General features: G+C 41.1%; 1 protein-coding gene across 2 annotated transcripts in view; it reads right to left on the bottom strand.

Moving 5' to 3' along the window:
• epha8 (eph receptor A8) overlaps window positions 1–26,764 on the bottom strand; it is a 110,824-nt gene that overhangs the window by 27,293 nt on the left and 56,767 nt on the right. For both annotated transcript variants that reach the window (XM_070958424.1, XM_070958425.1), the window contains exons 5-6: window positions 26,097–26,246; window positions 22,774–23,089 (exon numbers count right to left, since the gene is read on the bottom strand). In XM_070958424.1, coding sequence (XP_070814525.1) covers window positions 22,774–23,089; window positions 26,097–26,246 — 466 coding nt within the window. The remainder of the gene's footprint in view (window positions 1–22,773; window positions 23,090–26,096; window positions 26,247–26,764) is intronic.

Below are 26,764 nucleotides of genomic sequence, written 5' to 3'. Positions count from 1 at the left end.
TAATTCAGTGAAATTTGAGTCTGTCTAAGCACAAGATCAGACATCACAAAGAGTTAAACAGTTGTGTTTCAATTTTCCACTTATTCATCTGTAATAAGACGAGTAAGACTTTTATGCAAATGAACCACTGCACAACAGTGCCTCTCCTCGTAAGCTGGATTTCATAATTCAATTTTGATCACTTATGATTTAGCATTTAATGTGCCATGACTTCTTATGGTTGTCAGTGCCACTCGTGGAAAAGTCTGTTTCTCTCTGCCTGTCCTCCGTGCTGACAGGACATGTTTTCATGAAGAGCGACATAGAGACCCGTAGATGTGGACCGAGAAGGAGAGGCTGAGAGAGACACTCTGCTCCTTGTTGTGTGGTTGTCCTACAAATGCTGCCTCTCATGATGTGGGCAAAAAAGTGAATCAGTTGGTGGGCATGCATTATTAATGTCATGGAAGCGCAACATAAGATTTCTGTGGGAAACTCAGGATAATTGCAGGCTGAAAATGCTGAAAACCTCTCCTGAAATATGGCTCTGATGTAGAAGGAACATAGATGGGCAGTGTGATGCAGCACACATACACACATACTATTTAAATGTAATTCATGGTGATTACAGGCATCTGACGAATTTATTTCTATTTTTGAGTGGCACTGTGGAAAATTCAGGGACGTGGATCAATGACACTCTGGGGTCTCAGTGTTTTCAGACCAGTGACACGTGATGGATTCGCAGTTCGAGGACACAAACCAGAGCTGGAACCTCTGAGTGCGAGGAAGGCGAGCCAGTAGCTGTAAAGTGAAAGGAGCTCCGAGTGACTGCCGAAAAGAATGTACCAGCTCAGCTTCCTTCCAGTCTTTACTAATGGAAACCTTTGCTTGAAAAAAAAAAAAAAAAAAAAAAAAATATGGATTTTATTTACAGACATCAAGTTGACATGCCTACAAATCTAGAGGGAGCTGCAGTGTTTGCAGTGAACATTTTAGCCACAAGCCCATGAGATCTGCTAAAAAGTTGCTACTTAACGCCTGACTGTGCTAGTTATTTATCTGTCAATGGCAAACACAGATCAGTAGTAGCTGATAGCATCAGCACTGGCATTAACAGAACAAACCAGAAGACTTGGTGGTGTTCAAGCATCAATCCACAATAGTTACGCAAATTGTTAGCCATGCATTCACACAGTAATAAATATGTTAAATTAGCTATTAATGAATCACATACAGTACAGTAGTTAATTGTTGATATCTGAATCCAGGTAGAAATAAACAGTCTGAAGTTCCCATTTTAATTGGTTGAATCAATATTTGGGTTAATATTGTTTTATTTAGGTGTAACTTCCTGCAATGGAGGCTTTTCAGCCACTTTGCCACTAGTTTGTTGACAAGCCTATAATTCATTTTGCTAATTAGCAGATATCGTAGCTGATAGAAAGCCCCATCTCCTACATGGAATTACAGCTAAGCTTAGCTGTTCATAATTATGGCCTTTATGATGTGAGCATAACACAACAATGCTCGTGATAATAGCAGCTGTTGGTAGCTAGCTCGTAAAATCTGAAAGTTTGCATTTACAGAGTGCAGCAGTTGAAGACTATGAAGCAGACTGACAAACGTCCTTTGAACGCCACAGACACAGTTTGTATTCAAAGTCATACAACTTCTTGTCAATTTCATCAGTTCCATCAGCACATATTGTTAGCTCCATTTACTCTCAGATGACATCTAAGCCAGGCTATTGAAATTCTGGTTATCCAGCTTTGTACAAGGGTAATTTCTGAACATGCAGACATGAATCAGTTTGACCTCCACTTCTGAATTTTACAGTTTTTCCTCTTGGCCGTGTTAAGTGATTAGAATTGAGTGTAACTGACACTCAGGTGGTGGAGCAGGGGGAGGCCTGTGTTATCTCCCTATTTGCATTTCTGTTCGTAACTCTCAAGAATCTCTTAAATAAGAGGAGTGTTCTCACAAGTTAATTGAACATTTGTGATGAAAAACCCACTGTTGAAAAATAGAGTATTTGATGCAGATTGTTTTTACTTGGCTGGTATCTTGAAATGACTCTTTATATAGTGTCAGATTCTATTTAGTATTTCATAGCTATCTACAGTGACCACATGCTAAAGCTTCAGTACTCTCACCAATGTAGTGGCGCATTGGTGTAAATGTCTTAATCTTTAAGCAACATTAAGCATGAAGAAATTGAGCCTTTAATTGAGTTGCATTTCATTTATCAGGGGTTGAAGCTGCAGCATTTAAATTTGTGAAAATGACAATAGAGAATTAACTTTACCTCTCAAAATATGCAACACATTACATAAACACACCCACACATGCACCTGCACAAGTGCTGATAATGTAAAACACAGAGCAGATGCTCAGATATGTCCACACACACACACACACACACACACACACACACACACACACACACACACACACACACACACACACACACACACACACACTACAGTATTTGTATCACTATAGATAAACAGGCTGGGGGCGATGGTGCTCTTTTCTTTCACTGTCAGAGCCCCCACAGGAGCCAGAAATTATTTCTATTTGCGATATTTATCCCAGACTGTTTTCTCTTCCTCCTTTTTATCCCGTTAATCCCTCCATCCCTTGATGTTTTTTGTGAAGCCCCTGAGTTGAAAAGCAGGTCATGATAAACATCAGAACAGCTCGTTCATCAAGGAGAGAGGTGGCAAGCGCTTTGAAGTCTCTGACAGATTCACCAGGAGTTTTCCACACATTCAGTCATAGACACACACACATGCAAAGGTTATGATAATGCAAGACACATACAAACATACACACGGGGTGTCTGATGCAGCCACAGTAACCACATGCAACATGAATTTATCAACACGCAGGTGAATATGCGAAGGCAGTGTCTGTCAGCACCAGCAGCGATAACCTTTCACTTGGTTTCTAATGTGCTGCTCATTTGGTGCTCTGGACAGAGAAAAACATAAGACAGAAATGCACGACAAAAATATTATCATTAGCATTAAAAGATGAGTCAAAAGACAAGCAGGCAGTGGGCTTAGGACTAAGGTCATTTTTCTCCTAGTTTTCCAATTCTATTTCAGACTTAAAAATGAATGTTTGTAGCATTTAATGTCAATAAATCACTTTCATGTTTGAGACCTTGGTCAAATTAATTATCACGATCCTGTACAGTATCCACTCTCACCTACAGCACTGTAACCCTCACTGCGGTTTAATTCATGCTGTCCCACACGGACAGTGAGTTTTAGTGAGTAATGCAAATAGTGACTTTGCATGTATATTGCCTATAAAATATAATGCTACATTTGAACTTCACTGCTCTGTTCGTTCTGAGGGTGAACAGAAGCCATTGAAATCCTGCCCAAACCTGCTACAACACATTCGCTTTGATGCTCTTCTCTGCAGATATCATACAAAATGTCATAGTACACTGTATCAAATAGTACAGTAAAAGAAAATGTTAAAGGGCCACTCTTTTGATTGTTCACATGGACATCACTTTACTCATCATGGGCAGTACTCCAAAAATGTCTTCTGCTGCCCATGTGCAGAAAATAACGTGAATGATGTCAACACAGTTATTTCAGTTGAGACTGAGGCTTCACATCTTTCACAGAGAGTCTGCTTTACTGTATAAACATGGTGCGTAGAGTTTGAAAGACAAGGGAAGGACAATACAATGAAGGATGCTACTGAGCTGCATTATGGGAAGTGTAGGACTCAGTGTTTTTGGAGCGGGATCCATGTTAATGAGTAAAAGTGAGGGTATCCCAGCCTCTACTTCTCTTTTCACCATTCTTTGTTTGAATCGTGTTTGCTGTTGTAAGTCCCCCAACTTGGTAAGAGTACAAGATTAAATATCTGAACCAACCCTTTAATATAAGGCTGAAAATGACTTGATTAATAGCAAATTTGTTTAGTTGTATATCACTTAAAGCGAGTTCTGGATATATCACCTAAGAGTCTGTAGAGGGACTCTGTTTCAAAATCTAGTCGTAGGACTCAGTTTTGGAAGATGCACCATGAGGACATTATAAACCAGAAGCTGTGTTTAATTACAATCACCTCAAACAAACCACAAATACACAGTAAACCTGCAGCCAACAGCACATTTTTGCCCGGGGACCCTATTGTGTTGATCCAGCCAGAGACGAGTGAAAAAGTCTGAGAGAAGAATAACTTGCTAAATTGAACAAAACACTTTGAACAAAACATAACCTCTTTGAAGCAGAATTTATGGGAAATATTAATTTTGGGAAACAGATATTGACCAATCCTCTCCACTATGGTCTCGTTTATTTTCAGTAATTACATCAAGACGTTAGAGATACTGATGTTTGACTCCACAAACACATGTAGGTGCATCCTTCCAGTGAGTTCAGCCGAATTTAAAGGAGCAGTGTGTACGATTCTGGGGGATCTATTGGCAGAATATAGCAGAAATGCAATATGATATTACATTTTCTTTGGTGTGCGATTGCCTAAAAAATGAAATAAGAATGGTTGAAGCAGGATCAGGAGCAGGTCCTCTTCTCTGGAGTCCACCATGTTCAATTGCCATGTTGTTACAGTAAAGGTTTACTGTACACTGGCTCTATAGAGTGTCTTTCACATTTTTCCCAGCTACTGTAGATTCTATATGCTTGGAAAGTGAGGGGAGAGGGAGGGAGTGTTCAATTGGTTGAAATCTGCAACCTAACAGCCAGATGCTGCTAAACTGCACACACACAGACCAGTGTGTACCTTAAGTCCTTTAAGGGAATCAGTGAATTGGTTTAGTTGCTTCATGTCTTTGTCGTGTGTAAACCACTTTTTTGAGAGCTTTCTTGTTTCGCTGACTCTTGCACAATCCCTGCATCTCTGTGTCACTAACTAAGAATGATGAAGTTCTTGGGCAGTTGGAGAGAGGATTTGCAGAGGAATTAATGCAAAAATCTTTCAATGGAAGTTCCCTGTTTTAACAAAATTATGTTTTGTTGAACAGATTGACACAAAAAGCAATTAATTTAGAAAACTGTATGACATGCAGCGATTTTTTGTACATTTTTTGCATTTAACTTTACTGTTCAATAAAGTTAATTATACTGATGAGCAGACAACTTGTCATAGGTAAAGATACGATGGAGGATGAGAGAAAATGTGATGGAAATAGGAGGAGAAGGGAGATGAAGTGTGAAGAGACATGTACTTTTCTGCTCAGTCGCACTCCTTTAGGTAAAATGTTTACAGAATCTGTAAGTTGGTAAATGTGTGTGTCTTTGCATGTGTGTGTGTTTGTATGTGGCTGTTTGTGTGTTGCCTGGCATGTCAGTACCTGTCAATGTAGTGCACTCGCTACAGGAGAATTTGCATTACAATGAATCTTAATAGCTGTGTGTGGCATTGTGTGCTGACCTTGATTTATTCCCTGTATAAGTGGGTAAATAAATACATTGGAAAAAGGGGGTGCTGGAGAAAGCACATCACCGTCCCATGCGTGAGGAGACTGAGGGAGGAGGGGAGTGCAGGGGAGGGGGGTCTTAAGTGCAACCTGTGTTGGCTGGTGAAAGCTCACATTGAACGTACGGTGCTGGCTTTGCGCCCGCTTGGCTTCAAGGATACCTTTTACATCTAGAATCTAAAAAAATATAAATAAAAACAAAAAAGGTATTTCCTCATTAAAAACCAAAATAAGGATACAGAAAACAAATCTACTCGTCCTCTGTGGATACAGTTAAAATGAGCAAAGTAAGATGCGGATTGTGGCTGTTAAAATGGTAAAAGACAGTAAAGTAAGAGTCAAAATAGTGGATGAATTATATTAAAGAAGCATAACCCTCAGCAGCACCATCTGAGGGCTTATTCACTGAGAGGCATTAGCATGTTGGGATGGTGTTATGCCCATAAATGAAATGTACTCTGTTTTACTACATTTGTCATTTGTTCTTTCTTCATGGCTTTCGATAGACATCGAGCTTTCAATTCAATATTCCTTTATTTGTCCCGTGAGGGGAAATTCCATTTGGTCCATTTTCTTTAGGTTACCTTAAGGCTGATAAATCTCAACAAGTCACTTTTGTCATGACCCTTGCCAACCCTTTTTCATCTGTTCTGTATTCCTGTCACATCTGTAACTCTCCTGTTGTTTAGATCCTGCCACTCCCTCCCACCCTGCAGCATCCCACCTTATTCCCCTCACCTGTGTTTCCCACCTCACCTCACCTTCACCTCATCCCCTCATTAGTCCCTCAGTATTTATACTTGTCCAATTCCATTCACTCCCTGCCACATTGTCTGGTGTGTTTTATCTAGCTTGACACCCTTTTGTACAATCTTTTGGATTTAGAAGTCTTCACAAGTGATTGCGACAGAAAACCATGTCAATTGGCCTAAATGTTGTGATTGCAAAAAGAAAAACAACTCTGACACAATCATCTGATTCCAAAAAGGTTGGGATGCTTTGTATAACATAAGTAATGTGATAATTTGCTAATACTTTCTGACATTCAGTTGAAAACAGTAAAAAGACAATATATTTAATGTCTGACCTCATCTGTGTCATTGATTTTTGTAAATATCTGCTTATTCTATAAATATTGCACAATTACTTGGCACTATGGAAAATAATCACTACTTGTTGTAATCACTTGTTGTTGTTGTTTCCATCCTATGACAATATTTTCAAAATTCTCACTTTCCACATTATCTGAGCATGTCAATGACACATGACATTTCTTTTTTTTGTTTGTTTGTTTTTAGTTTGACATTTTAAATCTTCCACACAAAAGACTTGATTAAGGTTTCTGAAAGATTGCAGTTGCATTTAAGAAAAGAGTGTACAGCTCTGACATGCTGCTCGCCCACTGCCCATCCCAAAATCCATACTGCCAGGCCACAGATTCAGAAAAAGCACACTACTGCAGTGACTGCTGCCATTGAATCCTAAATCCTGAAGTGTCAAATCATCCAAGATGTACAGAAATCCCAACCTAACCTACATACATTGGCCTGAAATGATCATGTATAACAGTCCATGTAATATTAAAGAACTTCAATGCTTATTAAAAAAAAAAAAAAAGTGAAAACAGCAGCAAAGACTGAGGCAAGTTCAAAACACCCATGAAACCAGGCCAAGTACAAGATAATAGAAATGTGTTGAGATGGGACTCAAATCAAACTTGAGATCTACAGTCAAACAGAATATAGACATCTGTGATGTTTCAGTTTTCTTTAACTTTTCATGGTGGACATTGCAGCTCCTGCTATTCAAAATCTACTAAGCAGTGGGTCATATAGATTCTTTCATGAACTGGATATAGGTTATGCTACTATTGTGCTTCATCAATCAGTAACAGTGAGTAGAAACACAGACATTTATAGACCACAGAAGTATCACAAGTATTTGCTTTAACATAAATCCTGAACCTTATCTGTCAACAGGAGCAGATCTAAAAGTTGCACATGTGCTTCAGGAACATCTCCAGTCCAGATGTCCTAGACCTTGCACAGCAGCGCCCTTGTAGGAAAGTGAGTGCACTCCAAAATCAAGTGACAAAGTTAGCCAAAGGCTCCTTAGCTGTTTCCCTGGGGAGCACATGAAGCCACTAACGAGCCGCTGAAGCTGTCTGAGTGATGGATGAACGCGTTGGTGAGATCAGCTATGGAAATGGGACACTCACTGTCCATATTGCCCCCCCCAACATACCCAGTCCAGACACTAACAGCTGGATTGCTGCTCTGCCTCAACCCACTGTACATTTTAAATGAAGGTGTCCCCTTCCAATTTGAAGTAAACCTGATTCACTCAGTGTTATGTTCAGGTGCATGGAGATAGATGACCTTGGGGATAGAGTTGATGGGACTGGAAAAGGATCCTTTAAGGAGGATGAATAGATGGGTTCAGCTTGTTTGTGTTTGGGTCAGAGGACAACACAGGACAACACAACACACATTGCATATAAAGGTGTCTTGTGGCATTCTGGGAGAATCAGGACGAGGCCATGGTCAGACTGGTATTAACATCCATGACATGAATGCTGAAATGTATTATCGTTTCTCTGTCTGAAATTTAAGGCAAACTTTCACAAACTTACAGCGTCCTCACGTTCAATATCATAATGGATCCGAGATGCAACTGGTTTATAATTATTGTATGGTAAATCAGTCTGTGATGGAGATGGCTTATTGATGAAGGAGAAAATGTGTGATGACAGCTGTAAGAATGAGATTAGACAGAAACTAGTTTAAAGTTTAAAGATAGATATAGATAGATGTATCTCTTCATAATTACAAAGCATCAGAAACATGACCACCTTACACAAAACTGAAAAAAGTCACCTTGAAAAATGGGAAATTTTAAACTGTCCAAGTGAAAAAGCATTTGTTTATCACCAGGGTTTCCTCTGGCAATATCATCACAGCACATCTTTAAAGTCATCTATCACACAATTAGCTGACCTTGTTGACAAAGTCTGTGTGAACAAAGAGAGAAACAAACCAGTGTGGAGGCTTTAGTGCAGGGGTGGAGAACCTCCACAACTACCTTTTTTCAGCACTAAAATCAAATAATATAAAACAGCAGTCATACGCCCATGTGGTCCCTGAATGCAGCACTCACTTATCCATTGATATCAGTTAAATGCATAATGGCAACTATCAAAAAAACAAAGATGAAAAGAGTGTCCAAGACGAGTGGCAAAGAAGAGTGTCACGCTTTCCAAGAAGAAATAAGAAGAAATTAACCAATGATTATTTTTTGTTGAAGTAAAAGATATCCGTGTGTCTTTGTTAGTTTGTGGAGATGAAATCACAGTGATGAAAAAGTGTGACTTATGAGGAACTGTATATAAAATGGTCATCATTATCACCAAAGAGAAGCAATTCCAGCAATTGCAGAAGTTAGTGTGATATGAGTTGAATAATTTAGCATGGCCCGTGAAGGATGAAAGCTGAAAGAGCCCTTGAGAGGAAAAAGGTTCTCCACCCCTGATTTAGTGGCATCTAGTGGTGAGGTTGCAGATTACAGCTGATTGAATACCTGTCGCCTTACCAGGTGTGTAGGAGAACCAGTGGTGGCATAACAAACGCAAAAGGCCGGCTCCAGCCACTGTTTGATTTGTCAGTTCTGGGCTAAAAACATGGTGGTGCAACATGGTGAACTCCATAGAAGAGGACCTACTCCCTGCTACTTCTGCCAATAGATCCCCCTAAATCTTGCCAACTGGCCCTTTAACATTGCAACATTTCTCTACTTAATGTTCAACTGAAATCACAGATTTCACATCAGATTTGTAGGCAAAATTGGTGTTTTCCATATTGTTGTCGTTATTATTGAAAGAAAAACAATAATTCTTTTAGCCTCCGAGCGTCTGAGTGGGCACACCTGCGTATGAGTTTGTTTGACAGCTGAGCAGGCAGGGTCACAGGGATATGAAGTAAATAAAAGTCTGCTGGTAATTGTGACTTACAAAAACATGACAGACCCTGCAAAATTAGACTGGCAGGGCACTTTCCCTGCACTGGGTGCTTGATTGGTACTTTAGTTAGCCACAACAGATGCAAGATGTGACCAAACCAATAGACAATGAGGAAACATTAGCTAAAGAGCTAATGTGCACTGCAGTTCAAAGCCTGGGGCTATTTTGTGTTGAGTCACTGCTACCTGGCAGTTGGTCAATGTCAGGCAATAATAGAATGGTAAGAATTACACTGAGAGCTGCACTAATCTGTATTTTTATTCAAACAATGGCTAAAATTTCTCTGTGTACCAGCCGGTCCTCTCAGCTCTGTGGGGGTCTTTTAGCTCATTGTTTTGGTTTTACAGCCTCACTGCTCCCAACAGCTTGTGTCCAGCAGTCGCAGGCAGCTGTTTTCAGCCAAAGGTCTAAAAATCCATTTTACACTATCTGCTCAGCACCAAATGACAGACAGATAGCGACTAGCTGGCGAGCATAATGGAGCATTTAGCAGCTAAACAGACAGATATTTTCCCTAGAGACCTAGAGATCAAAACAGAACTGAAAGGAGAGTTAATATTGGACTTAAACTCATCAGGTGGACTGACTGCTCCAAAGGAAGGCTAATTTTGCTCAGTTTTGGTTATTTACACTTTGAGAATTAAACACAGAAAACATCTGAATGCTGTATTTGTCATTTTATCAATCTAGCAATATTTTCTTCTATATAGTGCGTGTTATAGTTACATAGACTAAAGAATGTTATTTTTGTGTTTGTTTGGAGATCATAGATAGATGTTCGTAAGTATAAAGGTATGTTGTAATTCATGTTACTGACATTCTAGCTGTCAGAATTTCTGTCTGCCTGAAGAATACTGATATGAGAGAAAGTAAGACAAATAACAAGTATGGCGTCAATGTCTTCAGTGCATACACAGTCCTGCCTCTCCTTGCCTCCCTGTTGGCCTCCCTGCTGCGTTCAAATCAATTCCATCAATGAAGCCATCACAAAGGGAACATTACCGTAGTGTTTTCCTGTGAAAAAGGCCTGGTAATTACAAATCAAACGAGACAAATACATCCCGGTTAATGAGCGTTAAACGGATGTTAATTATCCGATTGAATGGCTGTCACCATTAAACTGTGTCTGATGGAAGGAGTGGGAGGAGGAGGGGAGGGGGGAAGAGAGCAGTGAGAGGGTCGAGGGGAAGGGTAGCTCAAAAAAGACAAGCACTCTGAAAGGCATATTAACAGCAGATTGAGAAGATCAGACAGTGTGAAGCGCGTGTGTCGGAAATGGAAGCCGGAGGGGAAAGGCGTGGGGAGAGACAGCGGGGGAGGCAAGGGACAGGGCGGGGGAGGGGGGGAGACTAAACTTTTCCCTTTTTCCAACATTAGCAATCGCTGTGATGCATCAGAGGGGAAATTAATCATTTGTTTTTGATTATTTATATATTTGAAAAGGACAAAGTGTACGGGGAGAGAGCTGCACAGAGGCAGGAGTCACACTGTGCTAATATGGTCACAGCCGGTCTGCCAGGCAGCTCCAGTCACAACATATCCGTCTCTGAAGGAAAAAAAGAAAAGAGTTCACACACTTAACATTCAAAACAAAGTACAAGTCCTCTCTGATTCATCAAGCAGCTCACATAACGAGGAGGGAGTATACATTTGGATTAGGGAGTACACACGGAACAACTTCGGAACTCATGTTTTGGGATAAAGGTTTGGAATAGACCAAACCTCTGCTCAAACAATAATTCCTCACAGGATTCTAGAAATTCCTCTCACGGATGAAGGATGCAGATCACCAAGACACAATACAGAGATGAAGGGTGTATGCACAGAGTCGAGCAGGGTTTAGACACATCTCAACCGCAGCTGTTCAGCAACGCCTTGAATGCTCTGATTAACTCGCATCTGTAATTGTGACCTGCAGTGTTGTTGTAAGTTCGACACATTTTTCACTGCTCCAGGTCAAACAGATAACGCAGGGTCATTTTCTTGCTCTTGCATGGGACTGCTCCATCACTGTCTTACATGTCATGTAAAAAACGGCTCAATCAAGGAGGCTAATCTGCAAGCTAATGCTATGATTGTATCTAATAATGCTGGTTAAAACTTTACCATTGCATTGATCTCAACATAAGTTGGATTCTCACCCCCATGTGAGTTCAGAGACAGACAATCACAGTATGTGTTCCAGGATTATGATATGTGAATCATGAAGCGGTACAGAATACAGAATACATAACTTAATGAATACAAAAATACAGAATATTGCAAGCTGTATCCAATAATGACAACAACTGCTTACAGTACAGACTACCCAGATAGTGGGAGGAACAAGGGGGCCACAAGGTGCCCATCGTTAAATTTGGCCTCCTGTGCCCCCTAGCAGGATGCATCAGGAGCTGCTGCTAAATACCTTTGTGTTGTAGTGTCAACTTTGATTCTGGGAAATTGAAATGAGCATAAATAGACAAAGTGCAGCATTTCCTAGATAAAGCGTTTGACTTACTAGTTGGCTCAGAAATGAGAGTCAATTAAATGTTCAACTGACATTTTACCAGACTGCATTAAAACACACTCTGGTTTTCAATAAGAAATGGCTGACAACTTACACAGCACAGACCTAAAATATGTCTGTGGTGGAGTTTTATTTATCCAAGCAATCACTTGACATTGATGAAAGACCGAAATTTAGTCTCCCTACCAACGATGTCACAACTACTCCCCCTATTCTAAATGCCAACATCATTACGATTCATGACACACACATAGCCACACATACATTCAACCATCCACATCCATACAAAGTCCCCCCCCCTCCCCAGTGAAGGCCTGGAAGAGGGAGAAGTAAATGACAGCGCCCTGTGTGCACATCAGTTTAACTCAACAAGAAGTCAGGGCAGAAAATCATTTGAAGAAGTCCCGCAGTCCCCTCAGACGGAGGCTGCCAGCTTCTCAGTGATCTGCTATCATGTTGCCTGTCTCTTTACTGTCAGCACTAATAGCTCTTAGACACTGGACTGGGACATGGGTGGCTACTGCTGGCCAAGGGTGGCACACACTCAATCAATAATTTACCCAGCAGCTCTCAGCCCTTTGTGTGTGTGTTTTCATTGCTGAATTAAGCATTTATATGGGCTGCACATAAGAGGATTTGTTTGTGAGAGTGTGTCTTTGTGTAGCTGGTAACATGGGTATGCAAGTGTGTGTGTGCAAGTGTGTGTGCCTGCGTGTGTGCGTGCTAGCGTGCGTGCGTGCGTGTGTGTGTGCGTGCGTGCGTGTGTGTGTGTGCGCGCGTGTGTGTGTGTGTGTGTGTGTGTCAGCAAAGTTGCTTTGTGTACTGGTGTGTGGCCCTTTGCACCTGCTGTGGAGATAGGGCCTTGGCCAATCACAACAAAGATTGGAGGAAAGTTTGAGTGACACAACAGTGCTGTGTCTGGCTGAGATATGATTCATTCTGTTATCACTCAGGCTCTCTCTCTCTCTCTCTCTCTCTCACACACACACACACATACATACATACATATACACACCCATACGCAGTCATGATGGCTTAACAGCATTAAAATGTTTAATAATGCCATCTCTCCTCATCCGCTCATTCTGTTCCTCTCTCCTTTCCTCCCGTCCTGCTCTCCTTTCCTCTCATGTTTTCTTTCCTCACCTCCTCCTTTGCTCTCCTTTTCCCCTTTCCCGCTCTCTCACCCTCTCCTCTCTCCTGTCTTCTGCTCCTCCTCTTCACTCACCTTACCTTTCCTCCTCTCCTCTCCTCTCCTCTCCTCTCCTCTCCTCTCCTCTCCTCTCCTCTCCTCTCCTCTCCTCTCCTCTCCTCTCCTCTCCTGCCTTATCTTCTTTGCTTTCCTTCCTCCTTTGCTCCCCTACTTTCATTTTCATCCCCTCCCCACACTAACCAATCAAAATCCCTGGTCATGCAACAACTAGGACCAATCAGACACACAAAAGGACTAATTAGTCCTGGCACAGCAACAATAAATCCCTCAGCAATGACGTTCACACACTCTAACAAACAGATGTACATAGCTTACACTTTAATGAGACCCACACACATTTGGACACACACATGCACATTAACACACATGCTCCCAGTGCACAGCATGACGCCACAGCAGCTGTGATAGCTGGTGTTTTTTGCTTTTGTAAAGTTTTTGTTGAGCCACAGCAGTATGGCTGACATCGCTCTGTGGTAATAACTGTGTGTGTGTGTGTGTGTGTGTGTGTGTGTGTGTGTGTGTGTGTGTGTGTACCGTGTGAACATGATGGATGTTTATCAGTTTGGAAGAAAACCTTCCGGTGTTGTCATGAAGTGTGATAATGGTAACGTTGTATTCAACAGTCCGACATGGGGTGGGGAGGTTGTAAGTAGGTAAAACTTTTAGGCTTTTTATCTTCCCAACCTCCCAAGAAACCCCCACACTCAAATGACATTTGTGAGTTTTTGTCTTTGACTCTTTCACTAGAAACATCTTGATTTAAGAGTAGCTGTTTCTCTTGGGTTGGAGTCAGGGTTAGCATTAGGTTGTTTTATAGACGTATAACAACCTGCTGCAGCTCTGTAGAGCCTTGCTTGTTGCCATTTTCCTGTTGCTATTTTTCATGAATGTAGTGAGGTAGCTCGCTGGCTGACGTCTAGCAATGACCAGATGACATGCTGATTTTTAATTCGACCTACAAAGCTCTGATTGGTCATATGTCTCTCAGCAGAAGCAGCTGCCAATAGGCAAAAAACACCCGACCTGAGCAGGGATCTGAGCAGTGATTCACACATCTGAAAACAGGTGAGCTGCCAGTCAGTGGATGACGATGGACGAATGATTTCATGTGCTAACACTGGTTTAAAGTCACTATGCTCAAGATATAAAGTATAGCAAGAAATGCCTGTAAAGTTATATAATTATACAGATGGGTAATGAAGTGCCTTTGTTTGATTTGCATTACATTTTGTCTGATTGTCAGAAGAAACTGACTCGACCTGTCTGATCATCAGGGTATTTATCTCTCTACCACATTTCTTTGCACAGGCATTCCTAATCTGAGCACTTGCTTTGTTCAGCCCAGTGTTATCAGAACCAACAGACTAGCAAAAACTAGCTTACATTAAATAACCCAAGATTCAATAAAATACAATTTCATTAGAAAAAATGACTAAACTTCCTCAGAGTTCACATGATGTAGATACCAATCTCTGGTGAAATGGTGTTAGAGGATTTCCATTTGAATGTATGTGAGTTTATGTCACTCAGAGTAGAATCATGTGTGTGTGTGTGAATTTGTGTGCGCTCACACAGGGCTGCTTTCCTGCCCAGAGGCAGCGAGCGTGGGTGTGCTTCTGGAGCCTTGGTGTCATTTGCCTCCAAACAGTAACAGTGTGGTTGATCAGCACGTTGTTTACAAACCGCCAGGAGGATGGAACTAATTTGATCGCTTCGTATTCCCCCGTCTCTCCCTCTCTGGAGACCGTTTCAATTTGAGCCCCTTATACGTTCTCGATAGCAGGCCGCCACAAGTTGATTCTGACAGCAATTATGAATATCGTGTTCCACTCAAGTGGTCGTGAGCCGGGGAATAATGAAGTTCTCACCAAATCATCTGTTCCCCAAATCACTTAACTGCATCTTCATTAGGAACTTTGCAGCCTGGAGGAAATCATAGTGGGACTTGGCTGAAGGTGTAGCGGCCACACAGCGCTCAGCACATGCTAAAGGATTAGACTGATGTTCTCAGCTTCACCTCCACAACTGCAATCACATCAGGAATAAATGCAACTGTCCGTGCACAGTGTTTCATGATGCTTGGCATTGTTCGAGTGGGTACTACATTTTTAACTGAAATCAATGACGACACACATAACATATGACACACAGCCTGTTAAACAGAACGTCCTCCTGATCATCTCAACGAGGATTCTGATTATCCATTTCAACTGCTTTCATCTCATACTTCAACAGTTTAACTGATTTCTGTGCTTATTAATTAAGTCACATTTCTTAAACTCCCACATTTCTGCCACTCTCACTTTTAACTCTACAGAGTGCAGAGCTTATTTCAACAGCTAACAGTTCAAGTGACATCTGAACTCCTTCAATGCATGACACTGACTGACGGTTCATCTGCTTTCAGCTCTGACGCTTCAGCTGACACCTCAAGTCCTTTTAATGCAAACACCTAAACTCACACTTCAGCAGCTTTAAGTGCTACAAGCTGAACTGCAGCTTTCAGTCATCTCACATTTTAAGATATATTTTAACTCGTTTACCTTGTTCGCATATGCAATTCGTATTTCATCCATCCATCCATCCATCCATCCATTTTCTATGCCGCTTGTCCCTTTCGGGGTCGCGGGGGGGGCCGGAGCCTATCTCGGCTGTCAATGGGCGGGAAGCGGGGTACACCCTGGACCGGTCGCCAGCCGATCGCAGGGCACATACACACACCATTCACACTCACACTCACACCTAGGGGCAATTTAGAGTCACCAATCAACCTAATGAGCATGTTTTTGGTCTGTGGGAGGAAGCCGGAGTACCCAGAGAGAACCCACGCATGCACGGGAAGAACATGCAAACTTCACCCAGAGAGGCCTGACCCGGGAATCGAACTGGCGACCTTCTTGCTGTGAGGCACACGCACTACCTGCTGCTCCATCGTGCAGCCCATTCGTTTTTCATTTATTCAATATTTTAAGAGTGGCCACACTTAAATGTTCCTGTTCATATTAAAATTTCAGCTTTTCTAGTGTGTCTATTTTTGATGAAAAATGTCACAAAATACTGAAAAATACCCAAGACAATTTCCCAGAGGCCAGGTGGGGCATCTTTTGTCTGATGATTTTTCAACATCCAATCATATAAAACTGAGAAAAGCAGGAAATGTAAAGGGAACGTTAAACTTTAAAAAAATACAATTTCTATAAATTGAACTATTGATCAATAAAATTTTCAGCAGTAGTTGAGATGTTCTGGATATCTGAGCTATTTCAATATTCATGCAATTTATAAAGAACATAGTTAGATAAAAAAAAAAAAAGATTCAATGTGGAGTGAAAATTGAAAAATTTGCAAATTTTGCTGTTTTCAAGAGGAAACTTCTATCTTTACAGGGTTGACAATTGCACTTAGCTAATATAAAATATATGGGTCTGATAATCATTAATCCTACGGTCTATACAGGTGATGTTACAGTGGTCGAACCCATTTCCCACAGCTGAGTGTCAGCTGTGTTCACCTGTAGAGACCTGAGGGACCCAGGGCCAATGAGGGTGCTTCACCCTGTCAGAGCTGGCCAAGCAGCGCTCTGTCCCTGGAGTTTCAGTGACCTGTGTGTGTGTGTGTGTGTGTGTGTGTGTGTGTGTGTGTGTGTGTGTGTGTGTGTGTGTGTGTGAGTGAGTGTGTGTGTGTTTGTGTGTGTTTGTGTGTGTGTGTGTTTGTGTGTGTCAGTGTGTGAGTGTCCCTACCTCTGCATGCGCACATCATGTGTTGGAAGAGGAAAATACCAAAAGTGAGGAGGAGTGACAGCAGAGAGGACGGAGACGCTGACAGGCTGAAGAAAAGACAAAGCCCTCAGCTCCTCTTTGTGTGTGTGTGTGTGTGTGTGTGTGTGTGTGTGTGTGATGAAATAAATATGCTGTATAATGGAGGAATATTAAATCCTCCTTGTCACCCGCTGCTGTCTTCCTCTGATATTTCTCTACGGTGCCACATTGACAGATAATGATCACATTATGTGGCAGAGTGTCACACCTTTTCTCTTCTGACGCCTCACCTCTCTCATTTTACTTTGTTTCATAATCTCTGTCTTTGTATTCTTAATTCTTTCATTTCATTTCTTTTCTTCCTCCTCACCTCCTCTCCCTTTATTCATGCTGCTTGTTGTCCTCTCCAGCCTTTTCCTTCACTCTTTAAGCCGTCTTCCTCCTCTCTGGCTGACAGGGAGGATACTTTGCTTAGAGGAGAGTCAAAGAGGCTCTGAACAATCCCACAGTCCCTCAGTGCCTGGAAGAGCCAATAATTACTGTCTACTTAAGAGGGAGAAGCGACAAATTACATGACCTGCCACGGTTTGATAACACACATCACTTTAAGGCTAAAACTCAATGACGGGAACATCCCTCCAGTTTGAGATTTTGATCATCATCTAAGTATGACGTTGCCAGAAATGTTGCTTTAATTCATCTTAAATGAAATGAAATGAAATTGTTATCAAAATGTCATAATCAGTTGCTCCAGTTTTGATCTAAATGTTTGTTCTGTTGTGATACACAACAAAAGACCGTACAGCTCACTGCACTGCACATCATTCATATCATTTTATATGAGTTTGCCTTGCTTTGCTATTTTATGATATCTACAGTATATCCACATCAGAGGAAATGTTCCTACTAATGTGATCAGTTCAGCTACAGCAAAAGTGTGCAGCCCCACAGTGCTTTCCAAACACACCAGAACCCTGGATAAAAAATAAAAAAAGGTAGAAAACTATAGCAAAAAATATTGTGGAGCATAGATAATCCGTTCAGATTCTAATGTTATAAGACACAAGAAATAACCTCGCTTTTGTACAGTTGGCTCTGACTGACACAGCAATTTCCTAAATCTCATTATTTGCTCCGGTCATGATCGTATCTCCACAAAGGGATCAAACACATCTAAAGGCCATAATAATCTACGATGATAAACAGCCAAATAGGATATTGTAAGCACTATGAAATAGAAAACAAGCCTGTACAGTAGGTTGGATCAAACCGGTTCAATTTCAATGAGTCTCGCAAAATAAAAACCCCAAAGCAGCAATTTAGTTAGTTGTTACACATGATCAGCAGTTTCAATGATACATTTCTGGTTGTCTAATGTCTATAAAGGTTAATTTACAATGTTCTTGGACCATACTAGTGTGGATATTGATAATGAAAACATCTGTGCTTACACATCAAGCTGTATAGTATGATAAATACTGTTTTTTTTTACTTTTAAATTAAGCAGTTCATACATTTATTAATATTGGTTCACTAATATCATGTACAAATATAGAATTTGAACAGGAGAATATGTGATTAATTTGATAAATAATTCTGGTTTAATGGCCATATGTCACTGATAACAATGCATGCCAATGTTGTGCAGACAAACCTTATAAACCCATTTCAACTTAAATTTAAAGGCTTTGAAATCTCATTTCTTCTGCTGATCGATCGTGTCTGATATGAACACATTTGTAGTTATTTTACAAGAGAGCTTTTCTGCACCAAGTCTTTTGACTGATCTTATTTCACTGGTTTTAAGTGGGCGGTTCTCAGCTGCAAAAACATGATGTCACATATTTCCGGGCACTAATTTGAATTTAGCAACATTTAGAATATATTTGCTGAGTTTCTGAATGTAAAAATATTAACATTTGAAACAAAGCTTTTGTGGCTCTAAATTCACAAAACATCTGGTATGTTTCTATTTGATGAAAATATTGAGCATTTCTAAATGGTGCAGAGTTTTGGGTTTGAATATTTTACTCAGTATAAACCGCTTATAGCTTCAAAAAAGCGGTGCTACAAAAATACGAGACACCATCAGACCTTGAAGGTCCTTCTGGGCTCATAAAAGTGGGAAATTGCATGTTACGGGTTTAATGCAGTTGCTTTAGGTGAAATAGTTCCAGTAAGTGTGTGAATTTGTAGCTGGATTATGTTATTTCTACAAACACACCATAATTCATATGAAAGCATCAGAGGCACAGTGCGGTGGTCCACTGACTGAGCAGCAAGCTAACCCACATGTGCGAGTACAACCCCTCTCTCCTGTGTGTGTGTGTGTGTGTGTGTGTGTGTGTGTGTGTGTGTGTGTGTGTGTGTGTGTGTGTGTCAGGCTTGGATGGACTGGCTGAGCTGAGTAGTTGTGACCGGCCTAAGTGTGTGTGGCTCATATCAGTGTGTCCTCGATCGCTCTCACTGTATGGGGCACTTTAGTCCATTCTTCACTGGCACTGGGAGGCATGTGCACACACAGAGACACACATCCACATACAGTACACACCTGCACACATATTTGCACAACTACATGCACGCACACACAGACTCAGTGTTTTGATGTAAACTCAAATGGACGAGGGGTCCAGTCAACCACTCCACCAGTCTTCCTCCCTCTCTCCTCCTCTCTTTTTTCTTCCGTCTTTCATTGCTTCCCTCCCTGTGACACTTTTAACGGCATGTCACGCAACCCTGTGCTCACACTCATGCACACACACACACACACACACACACACACACACACACACACACACACACACACACACACACATACAACATGCCGTGCTCCCAGCCAAAGCTCTCCACCTTTGTCGGGGGAGAACCACTTAAACACGCTCATATACACACACATATTCACGCACATTCATGTCTGATTTCTCTCTCTGTCTGCACACACACACACACACACACACACACACACACACACACACACACACACACACACACACACACACACACACAGCCTTCACCACTTAAGCCGTCTTCCTTTCACCATCTCGTGCCCTCCCCTCCCCTTGTCTTGTCTGGTCTCGTGTGTGCGTGACTGTGGCTGGCTTTGGCGAGGGTGAATTAGCACGGCGACCCAGTTTGGTGCCAGAAGAGACAAGACGTCAGTGGAGGGTATATTGAAGAGCTCCCCCTCCCCCGCCTCCACTTTCTGCTCCGGCTGCCATGATGTAATGCTAAATAAAATACATGGTAAAAATATCACCTCCAGCTGAGGATTATCATAAAGAAAATGAATTCTGTTTTAGGGTACTTTTATGCTTTTTTCCTCCTTTAAAGATCCTATCTGTACAACCTCAGATAACTTCCATTAATGTGTTACGTTCAAATCAACCTTAAAATGTGGATAAAATCAGCTCCATAAACAAAACATGACTCAAGGTGATTTTTCCCTCCACCCTTTTCTCTGCACTCTTTATGGGCTCTGTTTTGCATTTCTGTGCTGATGCTAATTGCCTGCAACTAATTATAGGAAGTCTGTAAGTGGCCCTCTGAACTGGACACACACAAATACACACACACTCCACTTCCTACACTTTAAAACACATTTTGACAAGGAGCTCTCACTGTGTCGAACCAAGAGGGTGTTTGCCGCTGGCCCGAGATTAGTGAGACACAACAGAGATATGTGCGTATGTGTGTGTGTGTGTGTGTGTGTGTGTGTGTGTGTGTGTGTGTGTGTGTGTGTGTGTGTAGGTGTTTGGAGGAGGGGGGTGGGGGGTGATGGAGGGGAGGAGGGGGGAATGCAAGCGAACCGGTGTTGCGTGTCTCGTTCAGCTCGTTTAGCTGACAAACTGCTTTTAGCGTTTAATTATCCATCACTCTGTGATTAATAGGTTTTAATTACTGTAACCCATGGCAACCCGAAATATGCACAGGTCTCTGCATGAGGTCAGCCTATCAAAACCCCATGAAAAGATCAAAAAAGACAAAAACAAACAGAATGAAAAACAAGAGCGAGGATCTTCACATCTCAAATGTCTCACTTATTACTGTTGATCAGCGGCTGAATGAGGGACGCGGCTCCAGCTCAGACAGACACACAGCTATTTTCTCACTGTTTACCTACTTGAGAAAAGTGTAAGACCTCAGAAAAAGCTTTTGACCAGACCTTGAACTTCTTCATTTATTTTTCTTTAACGTGATCCACAGCCAGAGCTTCAAACAGACTTTTTGATTCACTAAAAAGGTTAGAACCCTTCCAAATTCATGTGATGCTTTGAAGGCTTTTTACATTCTAGAGACATTTCTGCTGATGCTCTGAGCTCAGAGGAAAGTTTCAGATAGTTAAATAAATGGGTAAGTCTGATGCTTACATGATTTCTTTCTTTTTTTTTTTTTTTGCAGAAAATAATTTTTCTAAGTAGAAAAGAGGATAATAGAGTTGCTAAAAAAATGGAGAGAAAAGGAAGCAGTATTTTTCAGTGTAGTGAACAGATTGCAGGGGCATTCACACCTTGAATTCACTTCACTTTGTCTGGATACAGAAACAAATGATGCATTGCTACCCTTCACTTCTGGACAGGTGGGTGTTCACACTGGCTTTAAGAGCACACCATGTAACTGAAAGGTAACTCAGGATCTGTTTTTTGTGAGGGAATGTTCTAAATTCTGTGTTAGTTAGGGATGAATACAAACTAATGTATACTAAAAGAGCTGTCATGGGCCTTTTTTTGGCAACAGTTTTCTCCTTTTTTGTCATTGATACTTCAGACCAACTTCACATTAATCTGGGCTGCCTCCCTTTATACAAGCTGACACAATGTCCAGTTTTTAAAGAGCATCGTGGAATATGGCCCAGTACACACTAACCTCCTGCTCTATTTCCACTTAAATTGACACCCAGACCATTAACTGTTAGAGCTTTTATTTAGACTTCGTTTGGACTTTTTTTTTGAAGCTGGGGTTTTAATACAAATCATATTTTATTATTTGATTATTTTAGGTACTTGATGAAAATATTATGTTATCTATTTAGCTAAACTATGTATAAATGTCAGTAGAAAACAATTAAATGCACAAAATGTAGCAGACAAGACCATTTCTAATGTAAACCATAATATATTTGCATAATCTCAATACAAATATGAAAAAGGTTTTTATGACTGTATGTTTTCGCCTTGTGTTACACCCCTAATGTTAATGACTTAACAGTGCCATTACAGCCAGGACTCTCTATGAGATTACCTCAAGATACTTTTCACTTAAATACAATCATCAGCTCTATGTGGACCTATCAGGAAAAAGCTTATCCTGAAACTATGTCATAATATACTACTGTGACTTATGCATTCAGTTATCCTCTCTAAAGATAAACAGGAAATGCTGAGCATCAATACGATGAGGAGACACATTTCAGCTGTTAAGATGATATGACTTGGGTTGGACCTGCTCTGTTTCAGTCAGTGCTGACAGCTGCAAGATAAAATCATCCAGTGTGTGTTTTTTTTTTTTTAAATCTGTTTTTGTGAGGGGGTTGTGGGCATTTTATGCCTTTATTCGAGAATGGGCGGTAGAGCTATGACAGGAAATGAGGGGAGACGGACACGGAGAACAATCTGGACACAAACTGAGGAGGTCAGCTCCTTGAACCCCAAGGCCACCAGTGAGTGTGTGCTGTTTAATGGCTCTGTCACTGCCCAACAGGTTTGATATTTTCTGACTGTAATCTAAATCATGGAAAATGAATCTGTCACTGTAAACAAACAAACAATCAAACAACAAAACTGATGTGCTGTGAGTGATACTTTGGCCATAACTTTCTATTTCACTTACCCACACAGGAGTCTCTGTGTTCTTCGAACCCGGCGGAGCACACACACCTCCCGATGGGCACCAGCCACTCGCCCTCAGCGCTGCAGTACATTTTTGGTGTGTCTCTCTCCTCTGCGTGATCCACACACTGACCCCTGACCTCCACCAGAGAGGACGAGTCGGCGCCCGTGACCACATCGGTGAACACCGCCAGGTTTCGGCTCACGCCCACGCAGCGTTTGTAGTACACCCGCACAGAGGTGAGGGCGATGCAGGCGCCGATGTCCTGGAAGGCCAGGTAGAAGCCTCGTCTGTTCAGAGGGCCCACACCTCGCACCTGGGAGAGCAGAGAGAGGTTTGACACTTCCATCTCACACACTGCAGCTCGTCCTGAGTGTTAACAATCTGTTTTTGACAAGGACAACACATTTAAAAAGAGACATTATAACATGAGTGTGTGTTTGTCTGAGTCTGTGTGCTTTTAGTGCTTCCTCTCGTTTTGGGGCTGGACTCTCTTTACTGTTGTTGGAGCATCATAATGTGACAACGAGGCGGACAAAGAACACAGACCCCAAGTAGTTTGAACAGTAGCACAAACAGACAAACTGCAAGTTTTCACTTGGTAATGTTAACTTGGTGGAAACATCGTGACTCCAACACACGTTTGCAGTGAGGTGCCACAGCTGTGCCTCTCTCCATACAGTTTGAACAATGCAGTGAAATTTTGGTACTAGAAATCGTTCTTGCACCAACACAGTGTGACCCTGACTCACTTCTGTTTTTTTTTTTCTTTTTTTTTTTTCAGTTTTTGTTACAAATGTGATATTTCACATATTTACTAAACTGTGTATATTACATGACTACAGGCAACATATGTTTGGAGTTTGGACAGTGCTCTGACTTCTTCACACAAAAGTGAACAGTGTGAGCACAGCCTTCATTTCATCTTAGCAGATCTAGTGTGTGTTCATGACAGCATGGTTTATTTAGTTATTGAAAGCCATGTCAGAAATGCTCATTATTGTTCTCTATATTCCAGCACAATAATGACTTACTAAATATTTCATTAATATGATGCTGAACTACTTCATATTGGATGAAATGAACAAAATCCTTAGACATGAACATGGCCAGATCAGTATATGACAAACAGGGTAAATTAGGGTATATGTTTGGTTGTTTATGAGCAAGCAAATCCACTAATGGCACTGATACCACTGGAATGAAAAGAAATGGCTGCAAAACTGTACTGTTAAAAATGCTAACGGGGCCTTAGAGCAGCTACATGCAGAGCACATGCTACCATACAGTAGCTCTATTGTAATGATTCATTTGTAATTAGTAACAATAGCTGCAATAATTCAGCTTGTGTTCAGTCTGACATTAAGGTCTTTACTGTTTCCAGCTCTTTGTAATGAGATTGCACCAGAGGCAGAAAGGAAACAGAACGATCTCTGGTGAGAGTTTCCTGACCAACAGAACACTGTTACTCACTTCATAGGATGGATTTTGTATCCTAAATGTGACAGAGAAAGAGCCTGCTGCTGTACAGACCTGACACATTTAGAATGTCTCCACCTTCTCCAGGAGCCCTCTCTACATGCTCAAACAGCATTGCTGCTGCTCAATTAGTGCCTTTGTTTACTAACAAATTTGATGGATTAAATAGATTTTTCACTGTCAAACTGACTCACCATGCTCCTAATACATCAACACTGTGTGTTAATTAGACAGCTAATTATGAGTTTTGCAGATTTTTTTTGCAGCTTTCTGGGGATATTTTTGTTGCTATTTCATGTAATTTCCAGGAATTAAACATATGTTGTGTAATCACTATCAACAGTTTGTCACTTTCTCTGCACTGTGTTATTACATTTGTCAGTTACGGGCACACACTGCATGGTTCCAGCTTTTTGATGCAATTTTTCATTACAGAAATTATACACATTTGTTAAAATCCATCGTTCTTAAATGCCACAGCAGCGGTGATATTGGTTATGGTGGTCTGTTACAGCGGTCTGTAATCTGATCGAGTGTCCAGATCATTGTCAGATCATTCTTTCACAATTTTAACATTCATCTATCTTGCTGAGGAAAAATACTGAAGAAATCTGATGTGATAAGACAACATAAAGTACAAGTTAACTAAAATAATATTTCTGAAATGCTTATGGTTGGTGGGTAAATGTGTTAATTAGTTAAATAGAAAACAAAAGAACTGCTTAAGAAAAAAAGAAATCAACCTCAAGACGAAGGGTTACTCTACCGCTGTGTGATAGGGCCGTGGTTACAGTGCATGTGAGGACATCTGCAGCTGAAAGCCTCTGTTTGGTTTCAGGTTGGCAGGGATTTATCTGTATTCATGAACATGTTTATCCATGTATGTTTGAGTCAGAGAAACTGCACCCGAACAGTCTGGAGAAGATACTGTACAAGTGTTCACCGGTTCAGCTCAGCTGAAAAGTCTGTTTATTTACTGAAGTGTGGGAGTATATTCAGAATGCTAAAGAGCTTGACAGCATTTTAGGAATAGGTCCAGCTTTACATTATGTAAACACGACAATCCGTTACAAATTGCATCACTTGGCCCATATTTCATGCTGTGTGTGTGAGAGAGAGTAATACCAAAGTATTACTAAAAAAATCACCTTTAAAGGATGAGGTTGGAGGTATTCTATTTTTTATTACAGTGCACAAATCTCATAAACAGAACCAAACTAACATGCTTCTTTTGGCCTTTCCTTGCAATCTGTTGACAGTGAAAAACAAGAAAGAGAAATGCCATCCATTCCTCTAAAAACAGCTCCAACAATGTGTGGTGGTGCAGTTGCCTCGTGAGTTTAGCGGCTGCCGATTCACAATTCAATCACTACAACATACTTGTTTATACTTATACAGCCACTTTGAAGCAGTATATTTGACAACCATTTTAGCACCATGACAATGTTCACTTTTAGGTACTATGGTAGGAACAGAAGAGGAAAAGATTGAAGTGTGCATAAGCATTGTCAACAAGACTACAAACTAATTTAACTCAGGATTAATGTGTAGCATAAGGACAGTGTACAATGAATTATGCTTCATTTCTGCACCTTTGTAACAATGTAAGATGTAGCTCCACTATCCAGAATCAAATGTGAAGCTGTTATCAATATCAAAGTATTTCCCATGACACTGAACTGAGCCGTGCTGTTTGTTTTCTTTCAAAGCGAGCACTGAGTGACGAGGCTGGAGGAGCCTCTCTGGGGCTGGGGATGTTTTCAACTTGTCTTGAACTCCTGTGGAGGTGTACGTGCTAAGAACTGGAATAAACCCAAAACCCAGAATAGTGCCGTTGCTCATACCTCAGTGTTGAGTTTAAGTCTGCGGACTCCCAGGTCCACCCCCGTGAAGCTCTCATCTGCAGCGATGGTGTCGATCTTAATGAACTGGTTCTCCCGTATGGCTGAGCCTACTGCTCTGTCAGACTCGTAGTAGTACAGGTTGAAGGTTTCCTGTAGAACAAACAAGGTAGTATGAGCACTGTGTGTTTATTGTGATACAAAAAATGAGTACTACACTATTACTGTGAGTATATCCAATATGAAAAATGATGTGGAAATGCTACAGAGACAGGATGGACTGAAAACAGCTTTGGTGGTGGTTTGATACACGTTCTTGTAACATGTTGAAAAGGTGTATCTAGTCGAGCTGATCTAGTCCACATGTGCACGTGTATTTTCTAACACGTGGCTTTGCTCATGTATTCTGGCCTTTGTCCACACACAGAGTTTCAGGTTACTGACAACATTTAGAGATAAATGTTGCTATTCCTCCATCACACTGAGCAGCAGCGGCATGGAGATAATCCTCATTTGCTATGATCTGAAATCCATCGTTTCTCAAGCACATCTTCAATATTTGTTGTTTTGTGAGTCACTTTCTCCAAAAGTTGGACTTCTTGAATTATTCACTTTTTTCAAATCTGGGATTTCTTTTCACCCTTTTGTTATGTGCTTGTGCTGTGATTCTC

This window comes from Chaetodon trifascialis, chromosome 3 (assembly GCF_039877785.1).
Source record: "Chaetodon trifascialis isolate fChaTrf1 chromosome 3, fChaTrf1.hap1, whole genome shotgun sequence".
Classification (NCBI taxonomy): Eukaryota; Metazoa; Chordata; class Actinopteri; order Chaetodontiformes; family Chaetodontidae; genus Chaetodon; species Chaetodon trifascialis.
The sequence above is the reverse complement of the archived record's forward strand: the minus strand, read 5'-3'. Positions and strand labels throughout refer to the sequence as shown.